At 48.4% G+C, this 14,176-nt stretch overlaps 2 protein-coding genes across 3 annotated transcripts in view; both read left to right on the top strand.

Annotated features, from left to right (window-relative positions):
* The first annotated feature begins 1,156 nt into the window (after positions 1-1,156).
* Positions 1,157-8,646, top strand: LOC129648852 (translational activator of cytochrome c oxidase 1). Its single transcript, XM_055575570.1, has 5 exons — positions 1,157-1,632; positions 1,926-2,032; positions 3,494-3,621; positions 4,427-4,604; positions 4,939-8,646. Exons 1-5 carry the CDS (start codon positions 1,266-1,268, stop codon positions 5,137-5,139), a joined length of 981 nt encoding a protein of 326 aa, XP_055431545.1. The 5' UTR covers positions 1,157-1,265; the 3' UTR covers positions 5,140-8,646.
* Positions 8,647-12,310: 3,664 nt separating this feature from the next.
* The window catches only part of MAP3K3 (mitogen-activated protein kinase kinase kinase 3), a 62,246-nt gene continuing 60,380 nt past the window's right edge, over positions 12,311-14,176 (top strand). For both annotated transcript variants that reach the window (XM_055575568.1, XM_055575567.1), the window contains exon 1: positions 12,311-12,679. In XM_055575568.1, coding sequence (XP_055431543.1) covers positions 12,676-12,679 — 4 coding nt within the window. In that variant the 5' untranslated portion in view covers positions 12,311-12,675. The remainder of the gene's footprint in view (positions 12,680-14,176) is intronic.

Raw genomic sequence — 14,176 nt, 5'->3', positions numbered from 1 at the left:
CCTGCTATAATATTCTTGCCTGGGAAATCCCATGGACAGAGGAGCCTGGTGGGCTATATATAGTCCACGCCATGGCAGAAGAGTCAGACACAACCTTGAGACTAAATAACAACAAGGCTATTTACAGGTCAGGAAATTGAAATACAGGAAATAAAGGAGCTTGCTCAAGGTTACACTAGTAATAAAACAGCCGGGGTTTGAACCCACCAGTTCAAACCAGAGGCCACAGGCTTAAGCTGTTTAACACACCAAGTCCTTTGGATTTAACCTTACCAGCCTGGGGAGCCACTGGAAAGTTGTTCACGGTCGCTGTCTTTGTTTATTCTACCTTCTCTTCCTAATGGCCTCAGTTTTCCCTTCTGGGAGAGAAGAGGGAAAACGCAGAGGGGAATTTGGCTCTTGAAAATTCTTCTGATTTTCCTCCCTCTCCAGGATGGCAAGCATCAGTTACTTTTAGGGACTTTGTCACTATGGTCATCTCTGCTATTTACGTAAGACTTTATTACTTTAAGGGCTTCCCTGGTGGCTCAGATGGTAAAGAATCCTTCTGCAATGTAGGAGACCCACGTTTGATCCCTGGGTCGGGAAGATCCCCCTGGAGAAGAGAATGGCTACCCACTCCAGTATTCTTGCCTGGGAAATCCCATGAACAGAGGACCCTGGCGGGCTGTATAGTCCATAGGGTCGCAAAGAATCGAACATGACTGAGCGACTAACACTTCCACTTTATTACTTTAAAGCTCTAAGGGCTTACTTTGCGTTTTCAACCCTCCTACGTTGGTAAAGCAAGTAATAGCATCCTTATTTACAGATAGTGAAGAGGAAGTTCAGAGAGACTAAATGACTGGGCAGATCACATCTCTGTAAAGTGAAGTGACTGAACTATCTCTTTGCAACAACAATACATTTATCATTATAGACCTGCTCAGAGTTGGGAAGCTACTCTGAAGCCGAATCAATTTCATAACCCAGATACGTCTCTAGTAGATCACTGTGGGACGTAAAGTCCGCCGCTCCCCAGGCAACCGAAGGGATTGAGTACAGGGTTGCCTCACGTAGGTCTGGGGTTTGCTCAGCGGGTACAGAAAAGCACGTACCAAGCTGCGGAACGGCTTTTGCGGGCGGTGGGGACGCGTTTTTGGGTCGGACCAGGGAAAGGAAGTGTGTTACACCATCGAGTGTTCCCACTCCCGGCTGCCGCGGGGACGATGCGGCGTCCTTGGCGTTCCGGCTCTCCTGGGCGGGCCTGAGCCTTTGGGTCTCCGATGACGGGCAGAGGAGCCTACCGGCTCTGGACGGGCTCGTTTCGGTGGCAGACAGGGAGGCCAGACCTTGGCCCAGAGTCGGAGCCGATGGCCGCTTGGTCTGTTATCAGCTTGAGCAGGGCCGCTGCCCAGTGCTTGTGGGCGCGAGGCCCCGGGGTCCGGGGGGCTGTTCCGCCCTCCGCCCTGGCCTTCCAGCCTGAGCCCCCGTGCTGTAGCGCCGCTGGGGGCCGGACGCTGCACCTCACGGCCGAAGTCCCCGCGGGGCACAACAAGTGGTCCAAAGTCCGGCACATCAAGGGTCCCAAAGACGCAGAAAGGAGTCGCATCTTCTCCAAGCTCAGCTTGAGCATTCGCTTAGCGGTTAAAGGTGAGAACCTGGCGGTCACCCACCGCTGGCAGCTACCACCCTCACTGTGCCCACGCTCTCACTTGCCTCCCAAACCCCTATCCCCGGCCTTTCATTTCAAATGAACTGAAAACGTCTTTCCCAAAATACTTACCCAGCTTTCATGCAAACATCGGATAAAGTGTCCTAAACGAACCGAAATCTAAGCGGTGACTTGTCTCTCTTGGCTGATGGAGGGGAGGAGAGGGCGTGGATGTCCCTTTTTTTCTTTCATGTCTTATTGAGATGTCTCTGCTTACTCTTTTCTACCTCAGAAGGAGGCCCCAACCCTGAGCTCAACAGCAACCTGGCCAGCATCCTAGAGGTGTGTCGTAGCAAACACATGCCCAAGTCAACAATTGAGGCCGCGCTGAAAATGGAGGTGTGCTCTCAGTTTGACCTTCCTGTTATTGATCACAGCCCCTACCGAGCACATGTTTGGAAGGCCACCACACTTTAAATTATCAGAGAAGCAGTATTGTTGACACCCTCAACTTAGAGCCTTCTGGTTACTCTTGGGCATTAGTTATGGAAGCACAGTCAGGAGTAGGATGTATAGATGGTGTACAGTACTGCAGCCTAAGACTGTTGAGCTGAGTTGAGGAGCTGGGGGAAAAAGAAAGGGCAGAGTATGATGTTAGGTTGCAGAAGGGTTTGTTTTTCTGATATTGATACCTAAAAGGAGAAAAGCCAGTAGAAAGAAGGTGCAGATGATAGTGATGGTGGGAGGGACTGGGATGTAGAACCCAGGTGTGGGAATTATCTTCAAGTCCAGGTGAGGAGACACGTCTTCTCTGGGATGGATGGGAAGAATTTGAGGAAGTAGTAGTCATCTTAGTAGCTAATAGTTATTGAGTGTTTACTCCAGGCCAAGTTCTTTTTATTTTTTTTTTTCTGGCTGCATCGTGTGGCTTGTGAGGTCTTAGTTCCCCAACCAGGGATGGAACCTGTGCCCTCTGCAGTGGAAGCACAGAGTAGAGTCTTAACCACTGGACCACCAGGGAAGTCTGGAGGCCAAGTTCTTTGATAAAAACTTTGTGTGCATAATTTCACTGAATCCTCGGAACAACCTCAAGTTGGAAACTGAGGCACAGAAAGATTAGGCGACTTGACCAAGTCACACAGAAAATGACCTATTGGGAACCAGACAGACCCCAAAGCCTATTTTCGAACTATCCTACACACCGCCTTCATATCAGGTGTGTGCATATAAGGCACACACCTTTCCCCCACCTGGTGGTCCTTTATTTCCTCTGTGAAAGAGGGAGAGAGAAGTCATCAGTTGAGTGTTCCTGGGAAGATGGCAGGGCAAGGGGACAGAGAGAGAGGTGAAGATAGGGTGCGTGGGTGAGGAATGAACAGAGGCAGCGTGGGGTCCCCATGAGATTGGTCCCTGGAGCATTTGTTTGAATTTTGAGGCCATGCTATTCGATGAGCCCCAGGTGTGTGATTTCTCTTAGCAGTACTCAGCAGCCCAGGGTAGACTCATGGGGGTTTCATGCAGGATAAGGTATAGGAGGATGAGTTTTAGTAGGAGTGATAGAGGGGTGGATGTGGGATTCAGCTGGGGAAGGGAGAGACCAAAACTGGGAGATGAGTGACTGATGGTTCAGGGACAAGATAAAGAGACTGCCTTACAAGGAAGGCGTAGCACTTCCAGTTACCTCAAACATTGATCCCAAGAGCCTCCTCTCAGGGAGGACAGAATTAAAGCCTTAAGAGCCTAGGCGTCACCCCAGAGAGCCCATTCCATGGAGTCAACTTTGTGGTATTTGTGGTGCCTGGGCTGGCATGGAGGAGGGAATTAGGAAACAGGAAAATGTGTCTGTGTTATCTATTGCAGAAAACCAAGGACATGTATTTGTTGTATGAGGGCCGAGGCCCCGGTGGCTCTTCTCTTCTCATCGAGGCGTTATCTAACAGTAGCTCCAAGTGCCACTCGGACATCAAACATATCCTGAATAAGAATGGGTAGGTGTGTGTCTGGGGAGAGTGGAAGGGGACAGAGTCTCTAGGTTCTGATTCTGGGAGAGGTAAGTACTGTCGTTCCTGATGGGGTTTCAGGTTTTACACACATGTCATCCTTAGCAGAATCCAAATGGGATCATTTGTTTTCCTTTAATGTGTTCTGTAGTGGGCAGGACCCACTCCAGTGTTCTTGCCTGGAGAATCCCAGGGACGGGGGAGCCTGGTGGGCTGCTGTCTATGGGGTTGCACAGAGTCAGACACGACTGAAGCAACTTAGCAGCAGCAGCAGCAGTAGGCAGGATCCAAAGGACAGGTGGAGAAGGAGTGCTGTCCACTTGTCTCATCTGTCCATAGAATGTCCAGGTCTTGGAGTGTCCCACCAGCGATGTACTCTCAGTTGTACAGGAATTGATGAACAAAGTCTTTGCAGCCTCCAAACTCCAGTCAGGGCAGAAAATAGAGGGTTGGGGACTTCCCCTGGTGGTCCAATGTCTGAGACTCCACGCTCCTCATGTAGGGGCCTGGGTTCGATCTCTAGGGGAACTAGATCCCACGTGTCGCCACTAAAAGGTCCGGCATGCTGCAGCTAAGACCTGGGCAGCCAAATTAATTAATCAAAATAAAACAGAGGGTTAGTGTTATGTTCGGATCATTCCCTTGCCCAGAGGTAGCTGGATCTTCTTCAGGAAGAGAGCTGCTCCATGTCTGTTTATACTCCAGGGGTAGGGTGGGAATGAGTGATGGGCAGTGCTGTATGGAGGCTGAGTGTCTAAAGGGATCCATTCTGGCCCATTTCCTCGCCTACTAGGGGAATGATGGCCGAAGGAGCTCGCCACTCCTTTGATAAAAAGGGGGTGATTGTGGTTGGAGAGGAGGACAGAGAGAAGAAACCTGTGAACCTAGAGCGTGCCCTGGAGCTGGCGATAGAAGCAGGAGCTGAGGATGTCACGGAGACGGAAGATGAAGAGGAAAAGAACATTTTTAAAGTGAGTAAGAAGCCCTGGTGTCTGGTGGACTTCTGAGAGGGCCCTGATAGACATGTTAAGTATTCTTCTCTCAGTCTCTTCTGTCCTGTGCCCGGGGGACAGGTGAGATAAAGAGCTCGCATATTGCACAGACAATTTATTAAGTGAATACTGGATAGGACTTACTCTCCTGAGGACGAGAAGGATTCAGAAGGCTGAACACTCTGTTTCTGCCAGTGAAGACTTAAACCCAGTGATACATTTCAGGAATTTCATGCAGGTGTTTGCAAACTTCTGTCCAGCTTTGTCATGTTATCTCCTGGCTCCTTACCTCCTGACTTTCCTTTGTCCCTAGTTTATTTGTGATGCCTCTTCACTGCATCAAGTGAGGAAGAAACTGGACTCCCTGGGCCTGTGTTCTGTGTCCTGTACACTAGAGTTCATCCCCAACACAAAGGTGCGGCTGGCTGACCCTGACCTGGAGCAGGCTGCCCATCTCATCCAGGCACTCGGCAACCACGATGACGTGATCCATGTCTATGACAACATTGAGTAGCCAGACTGTGCGTGCCTCCAGGCGGCCTATTCTGTAGCACAAGCTTCTGCAGCGTCCCCTGAGACTCAAGCAGATTGGGGGAGGGTGTGGGGCAGGGGCCGTGCCTAGCAGGTTAGCAAGCATAGACCTGCAGTTTTGTGGTCAGCTGAATCCCTACACATCCATGAAGCCTCTTTGTCAGCTCTGCTGGTGTCTGAGCCCTCCTGGGTGAGTCCCCCACATCCTTCTCGATGTGGGGGGTGTGGGCAGTCAGCTGGTCAAATTCTGATCTCAGGAATCTGGCCCTTGGGGGGACAGTAGGTGCCCTGAGGGCCCATGTACTAGAAACTACTCTTCAATAATAACAGTAATTATTGACCTGAGCAGCTGCCCTGCTGTTGTGTGACTTGAGTTTTCCTGGGTTCGTGTCCAGTTGGTGGGACCCTCTTGACTTTCTTTTAAGTCTGTGGGCTTAGTTCCACTACTCCAGTCCCAAGACTGTGTTTTTTTTGATTGGCCATAGAAACCTGACTCCCTCCAGGTGCTTTGTGTTCTAGTGCTGGTCTAATGGCCTAAATCTGTCGTTTTTTCACATACCTAATATCAATCAAACACCTACTGTGTACCAGGAACTGTACTTACAAGCTGTTCAATTGATGCCTTGTGCTGGATCTGCTCTAAGACATTGGACCTCAGGGAGAAGACGCAGGATCTCTGTCTCTTGGAGCTGTCCGAGGGCAGTGTGAACTGCTGTGCATGCATCCTTGTTCTCTTCCTGTGGCCTCTGTATCCTTCTTCTGCCAGAGAACTTAAGGCTCTAGCCCAAAGAGTGCCAATGTAAGGGACTCCCAGGCCTTGCTTTGTCCAGGTCCCTCTGTGTTCCGAGTGCTTTCACTGCTGAGTGAACCTATCGGTGGGCTGCACTCAGGAAAAGAAACACCATGCTGGTTTTGAAAGCTGTCTGATGCCCAGAATGCCCGACTCTGGCCCCTCTTAATCCCTGATGCCAGTTGGATGATGGGGCACTGGGAACTGGAAAGGAAATGAGAACAGAAAGAAGGCTGAAGAGCTGAGTCAGGAGCCTAGCCAGATGGGAAATAGGAGCCATGGTACGTTTTGCTCCAAAGAGTCACTTCTAGGTTTAGAGACACCAGGAGTGCCAACCACCTGTGCTGGAGCCCATCAAGTATGTGGGGCCTGGAGTGGCTTTTTGATCCCTGTTATTCACCTTCTTATAAGTTGGTTAAGGCAGTTCTGAGCTCAGTGTAATTTTCCTGAAGGAGCCTTAGGTAAATTAGGATGGAAAAGAACTAAAACCAAATTGGCTCTAAGTAATAGCTTCACTTTCTAGGAAAAACAGATTGCTAATTCCATGATGACTTCAACAGCTGGAGAGTGAAGCCTGGGGGAAGAAAATCAATTAAATAATCCATTGTGCCAAGGCATGTGCTCTTATACCTCATTTCATAATGGAGGTACTACCTGGGATTTTTAGTTTTTATAGGAGATAACTCATCTAAATATCTGAATAGCACATCATTAAAACAGGGCAACATAAAGTTTAAATGCCACTTCCTAATTTATAAGATACTTTCATATTTTATTTATTTGACTTTCAAAACAAACCTATAAAATAGTCAGGCCAAGTATTTTATGCGCAGATGATCTCATACCAAGCAGGTGAAAACTCTGTCTTGCATTCATAGACCTTGGTTTATAAAATAGCTTTGTTTTGTGAATGTTGAATATAGGTTAATTTGGAGAAATGTGATCATTTCTGATATGAGTAGTCTTGTACTAAGGAAGCCTGCAGACGGGAACTTGGTTACTCATGTGAATAGTCCTCTGATCTAATAGATAGGATTTGTTACTGTGAATTCTGTAAACCAGTTAGTTTGCATCAAGACATTCTAGACAGCTCTGCACTGACCCCTGGCGGTGCCCTGCAGTCTTCCTGCAGTTAATATGGGAAAGGCAGAAATGAAAGCTTACTCAGACCTGTTCTGACTCTAGATCTGATAAAGACGTCCTTAGCTACGTAAGTTAAATTGTTAAATAGCTATTTAACTGAAAATTTAAGTAAAGATGGTATGAGCTGTTTTGCTACTAGAAATTACTTTCTAAAGAATATTTTATGTCAGAGAAAACATTTACAATATAATGTTAAATGAAAAAGAGTAAAAACTGTATGTATAGTGTGGTCCAAATTTTAAAATATATATGATGCTGTATATATGAAATTTTAAGAAAAGACTAGAAGGAAGTATACCAGAATAGCAAAACTGATTATCTCTGGGTGGTGATGTTATAACTGAGTTTTATTTTCATGTATTACATTTATTATTGAAGCATTTTTTAAAAAGAAGAAAACTAGTCACGTTATCTTCCTACTAAGGAAGCAACATGTGAGCACCTGGGATTCAGGTGACCTTGAAGTCAAAAGAATGGGGTCTGGTCCTGGCTTGCCTTATCTTTGATTAGTGTCTTAACAACAAAATCATTTAGCACCTCGAGCTGGCTTGGGCTCACTTTCAAGTGTCCTTTCAGTGCGCTGGAAGTATCAGTGACAGGCTTTGGCCACAGCCTTGACTCTCACTGGGAAACGCTCATGTAGTGTGTACCTGCTGCACCTCTGCCAGGGGCCCCGGCTGAATCAGACTGGAACAGTGAGGGCTCTGCCTCCAGCTAACCATGGAAATTCAGTTGTGTGCTTACTTTTTTTTTTTCTCTTGAAAACATATGACATAGATGTCATAGAGTTGTCTTGAGAATAAAATAAGTTAATATATGCTAAGCATTTAAAACAGTGCCTGGCAGTAGTAAGCATTCAATATATGTTGGCCTTTTTTCCCACTAAGTATGAATGAACATTTGTTTTAAACATTTTTTATTTTATATTGGAGTAGAGTCAGTTAACAATATTGTGATAATTTCAGGTGTACAACAAAGCAATTCAGCCATCCATATACATGTATCCTTAATGAACATTTTTAAAAACTGAAATGTGAACCGCCCTATATTTATCTGCTTTGTAACCTGTCCCCAACCTTCTCCTTCCCCTTCACAATATATCCTAGATGCCTTTTGGTATTGGGATGGAGAAGTCCACTTCTTTCTTTTTAGTAGCTACATGGTATTTTATTATTATTAATTAATATGTGTCATAATTTATTAGTCTCTATCAATGGATATTTGGATTGTTTATCTTACAGAAGATGCTACAATGAATACTTTTTACCTTTGCTGTCTTGCAAAGTATTCTTCACAATAAATTTATAGAAGTGGAATTACAAAACACAAAGCAGTTTTTCTTTAGACATAAATGTCAATATGTAAAAATGTAAAGATGTAAAAGCAAAGCAGAGAACCCAACTGATTGAACTGGTGATCTGAATATATTGTATGTTATCTCTGAATTAAAAGACTTTTCATCAAATCAGGTGATAGGCTTTTTGGTTTGTTTCCCTGTTTTACACCAAATTCATTGAGATATCCCTTCAGAGAATTTATTCATTGGTATTTGTTGTTCCCTGTCATGTGTCCTGTGCTCTTGAAAAATGAAAAGGAATGTGTGCAGCTGGTGTGTGAGTGGCTGCTTAATGGGACCAGTACTCGGAGGCCCTGAGCTCTAGGGTTGGGTCATGAATCTTGGGGTCAGGGAAGGCTCAGGTGCTTAAACAGAAGCACCTACTCAGTGTAAAACTAGGGTGATAGACCTGAGAAGGCCTGGCCCAGTTGGGAGGCTTCACATGGGGAAAATGAAGGGGGAGGAGACAAACAACATAGAAAGGGAAGATAAAATACAGAGCTCAGGGAAATAACAGTTAGCAACATCCCCATCAGAGTTTCACCTATTCATTCAACAAATATTTGTTTTTTGAATGTGCCAGGAAAGATGGTAGGCCATCTTTTTTGAATGACACGGCTTCTATTTTGTTGTTGTTGTTGTTTTTAGAGGATAGTACACTCCTGAGACATGGGAGCAGGCCAACCCCAAAGGAGAGGCCCAACTTCTGTCTTTATGCTTACTTTCTTAAAGGCAGTTACAGTAGAGTAAGATAAGTGCTTTGATGAATAAAGTACTAGGTGCTTAGGTGCCCAGATTTAGGGCTTTCTGCCTGGAAAGGCTTCCTGAAGGGAGCATTGTCTAGGCTTACTTCTTCCCTGAAAGAATGAATGTAGGGGCAAGAATGGAGGAGAGGGGTGTTTGAGACAGTGAATATGCAAAGGTTAGAGGCAAGAGAGAGTCATATTTGAGGAACTACCAGTCGTTCTGTGTGGCCAGAACAGAGAATTTGAATGATGGGGTTGTTGGAGTTTGGAAATGGAAAAACTTAGGCTGCAGAAGAAATGGTTCCAGGTCCTTCTTAACTACATTGATGTATTTGACTTTCCCTAAGGATAATGGGGACTGTAAAATCTTTCAGGAGATCATGGCAGGATCAGGGATCCATTTTAAAAGGTCACCCTGTGATGAGAGTGATCTTGAGAAGCTGTTACACTAAATACTCCAAGTAATAGACTTGGGAGGTTTGAACTAGGAAGGTGGAGCTGGGACAGGGAGGGGAGTGGACAGATTGGAGACATGGCCACAATTAGCTGTGGGGGAAGGGAAGTGGAGAGGAAGAACTCTTCAAGTTTGATAACTCAAAAGCATCCAAGCTGGGGACCTGATGATGGAGAGAGCAAATGAGAACCATGGAGGAAAACGATCAGATCACGTTGGACCTGTGGAAGTTGAAGTACCTGCAGAGTACTCAATGGGTGATGTCTCTGAAGTTCAGAAGAAAGCCCAGAAGGATGACTGCAGCGTGGGGATGTTTGAGATGGCTGGTTCAGTGACAGACAACGGAAATGGAGTCCTCAAAAAAAGCAGTTGCTAGGAAGGTAGAGGAAAAATCAGGAGGCTGTTTCCAGCTAAAGACTTATGTTGCTGTATTGCATGCGCTACTATGTTCGAGGCACTGTTCTAAGTGTTGGTGACAGGGCAGTGAATGGGACATAGTCCCTGCTCCTACATGGCATATGTTCATTGTAGTCGGAGGAAACAGTGTATAATTTCAGGCTATATGAAGAAAAACAAGGCAGCATATGGAAATACAAAATGTTGGAGGGGAGAGGGCCTATTTAGGCACTTTTGAGAGTTGACATTTGAGCAGACCTGAATGAAATGCAGGAATTAGCTGTGGGAAGAGCATTCTAGGTGGAACAAAGGGCAGGTGCAAAGGTCCTGAGCCTGGTAAGCTCAAAGTATGGAAAGAAGGCCAGTGTGGCTGGAGTGATTTGAGGGAGCTGGAGAGGTGAGGTGGGAGAGGATGGCGGGGGCCAACTCCTGTTGGGCCCGGATGGCCGTGACAGAGTTTGAGTCTATTTTGTGTGTGATGGGAAGCCCTCGAAGGGTTGAGAGCAGGGAGTGGCATGATGTTAATTACATTTTACAAGGATCACTTTGGCTGCTGTGTGGAGCATCATTTGTTAAGTGGCTGCAGAGGAAACAGGCAAACCTGTTAGGAGGCCAGAGCAGTCACCCAGTACAGGGTGGTGGCTTGCACCAGGGTGAAAGTGGTGAGAAGTAATTGGATTCAGATACATTTTAAAAGGAAAGCTGAAAAGACCTGCTGGATGATTGGATAGAGGAATGTTAGAGAAAGAGTGAAATGAAGGAGGATGCCTCCTTGGTGTGTATTTTTACGACTGGGAAAACAGAGGAGCAAGGTTTTGTGGGGAAGGGGGAAAAAATCAAGAATTCAGTGTAAAACATGGTAAACTGGAGTTGTATTTTAGACATTCCAAGAGACGCTGCTGAGTAGACCTTTGAATACAGGCAAATATTCCTAAATCTAAGAGGTGGATTTAAAGAAAAAGGTCTAAAGTAATTCTTAAGAGATTTGATACCCAAGGCAAAGCCACCACTAAAGGTTCTTAGTTGACAGTTGAAAGCGACATCAGAGGAAGATGTTTTTGGCGTCTGATTTATCTTACACTGAACAGGGGCCCGAGGAAGGGAGCCCAGATTGTGGCGGCCTTGGAATCTGAAGATGGAGGTGTATAACATGCCGAACAGTGGAGGCTGGGAAAATTAATTATGGTCATCTCTATTTTGAAATATCATGCAGTCAAGTACAATTGTTTTGGGACAATATTAAGTGCCACGGGAAAACAGGATAAAATTTAAGCACACTACAAAACAATATGAAGCCGTTTTTATCAAACGCTAAATATCAAATATTTAGGTAGGAAAGAGACAAACTATCTCTGGGGTGGAATTTTTATTTTTTTCAATTTTAATACAAAGAGCTTGTGTTGCTTTTATGACCAGAAAAAAAGTTTTCTTCCCGAAAGAACCTCACTTAATGGTTTCGGCCCTGGCCAGCAGATTCCTAGGACCCACTTCCCGGCACTACCCCAGCCCCTTAGGGTGTGTGGCTGTTGAGACCCAGGAAAAGGCAGGCAGTGGTAAACCGCTCCTGCCTCCCGGCAAGCGCAGTCTCTGGACCGGAGGACTTGCTTGGGGGTCCGGCGGCAGAGGTGGCCACACGCCGGGAAGCGCTCAGAGCCAGAACCCTCCCCGCTTATTACGCGCCGGTGTAGGGACACGGAGGGGCAGGACGTCAGCCTCAGGAACCGCGGAGAGCTGGAAGGGCGGGAGGCAATGGGGCCCCTCCAAACGTCTTCCTAAACTCCAGCCCCAAAGTAGCCGGCGGGGAACCGCGCCAGCCCGCGCGCCAGCCTGCGCGCCAGCCGAGACTTGGGTGACTGACAGGAGGTGGGAATGTGGGCGGAGCCCCAAGCGCGAGCTGTGATTGGAAAAACCCACACCTCCCGGGGAGAGAGGGCGGGCAAGTCTGCGAGGGATGCGCAGAGGAGGGTGCTCAGAGCCCTGTACGTGACTGGCTAGCAGCGGAGTGAACCGGGAGCTGTTCGGATGATTGGCAGAGGGTAGACAACCCTCCGAAACTGCTTTGGCTTCGCCTATTGGCATCCAGCGAGAGTAGGCGGGATTGGTTCATCGAGGGGTGCCGTTGATTAGCTGGCGGCTGAGAGTTAGGGTGTTGGAGAGAGCTGGGGGAGGAGGGGCGGCGGGGGCAGCGACTTCCTCCTTGTTATTGGCTGGTGAAGTGAGTGAGGGGTGGCACCATGGGCCAGCGGCTGGCTAGGATTGGCGGGTGCTGGGGTGAGTGACAGACAGGGGGGCGAGCTGCGCGACCAGCGGTTTGTTTTTCGGAGCGTTCCTGAGGTGGAGAACGGCGGCCGGACGGAACGACTTCGGGACTGAAGGACTGGCGGTCGGGCGGGCCGAGCGGCGCCGCAGAGGCCGGGCTGGGCCGAGCCGAGGAGCGCCGGGGATGTAGCGGGCCACCCTGCCCATGCCACAGCGCCCGGCCGCGGGCGGAGCCGGAGCCGGAGCCTGGGGAGGCGGCGGGGGCCCCGAGCGCAGCCCGCGCCCCCCGCGCGGAGCCAGGCCCGCTGCCGTCCCCGCCGCCCGGGCCCCCGGCATGCAGCTCCGGCTGCGGAGGTGACACTCGGGCCGGAGCCGCCGCCGCCGCCATCGCCACCATGGGTGAGTGTCGCCACCGCCCCGGCCTGTGCCCGCGCTGCTTCGCGTCGCCCCGCCCCGGGCTGAGGGGAGGAGGACCCTGGGCCGCCGCCTGACAGGCATGGACAGCCCGCCCGGCCGGGGCTGCGGACCGCCGGCGCCCGCCCGCCCCGCTCGCGGCTTAGCGGCTCCGCGGCCCAGGCGGGGGTTCTGGCTCCCCCGGCCTTCAAGGGCGGCCCCGGCCCGCAGAGCCCACTCGGCCGCCTCTTTCCGGGCCGCGCGACCAGCACATCCCGAGGAAGCGGCGGCGGGTCGAGGGCCGGTGCTCGGCGGAGCAACCCGCTCCGGGCCGAGCGAGCGGGACCCCGAGCCCGAGGGCGGGGGAGCGCGAGCGCAGTGTGGGGCCCGGGCTGGAGGCTGGTGCAGGCCTAGCTGCTGTTGTGTCTTTTCCTTGATTTGCTTTTTTTTCCTGCCTGTGTCATTTCCTTCCCTTTGCTCACACAGGCCGGCCTGTGAGAGTTCCCGGGGCTTGCTCTCGAGCCCTGTGCGCGCCCCAGCGCAGGGGGGAGGGCGTGCGGGGAGACAGGCTGGGAGGTGATTAAAATGGCAATCACTGTTATCAACCGCGCGGTTGAGAAATGCGAGCTGCAGGCAGATTGCTGAGGTTTAGGAATCGGCTGCCAGTGATAATACACATCCTACTTTTGGAAAAATCTCGTTGCAGTGTTTTACATCCATTAGTTTAATCTAGCAGTCTCTCTGAAATTATGTAACTTTTGAAAGAGAGAAACATTCACTACACAAAAGAATCTCTATGAAATCATTTCCTTTTTAATCGATAGTTGCAATTTCTGTTGTGAAGATGTAGTCTAAGGAACGCTTTTAATGTCTTCCACACGCAGCATTTGAACTGAATTATATTTCATGTCCTTTGTGGTAATTTAGCAGGCGACTATTGGAGTAGATTAAGTAGCAATAACATGTTCGATGTACTTTGCTTCTCTTGTTGGATCAGTTATTTTGATACAGTTGTCTGCAGTGGCAAGTTTTGCAAAGTATTTGGTATTGTCCTAATTAATCAAGGGGTAAGCTTCAGTTAAGGGATCATTTGCACAGCCACTGATTCCATCTGTGAAGAGGGAACGTCAATGTTTGCTTTGCCCTATGGCAAGGTCAAGTCGTTTTTGTAGAAGGATAAGTGTTTGCTGTGTCACATTGGGCAGATAATCTTTTGTGGCCCATCTTTACACTGGCTTTGAATGAATTGCCTTGTTCTGTTCCGTGCTACCCCTCTACAGTAAGGAATGGGTTCCTTCATTTATTGGGCTAACTGTTTCCTTCCCATGCTTTATTTCAGAAGTGCTTGCTTTTCTGGGCAAAGTCTGTGACAGTAAGCAGAAGATGAACTCAGTGAGGCTTGGTATTTATTGAATAAATACCTCATTCAACAAATACTCATTGAGCATTTACTGTAAATGGGGCACATAATTCTTGTCCTCCCCAGGTTTCACACAATTATCT

This window comes from Bubalus kerabau, chromosome 4, assembly GCF_029407905.1.
Source record: "Bubalus kerabau isolate K-KA32 ecotype Philippines breed swamp buffalo chromosome 4, PCC_UOA_SB_1v2, whole genome shotgun sequence".
Taxonomy (NCBI): domain Eukaryota; kingdom Metazoa; phylum Chordata; class Mammalia; order Artiodactyla; family Bovidae; genus Bubalus; species Bubalus kerabau.
The sequence above is the reverse complement of the archived record's forward strand: the minus strand, read 5'-3'. Positions and strand labels throughout refer to the sequence as shown.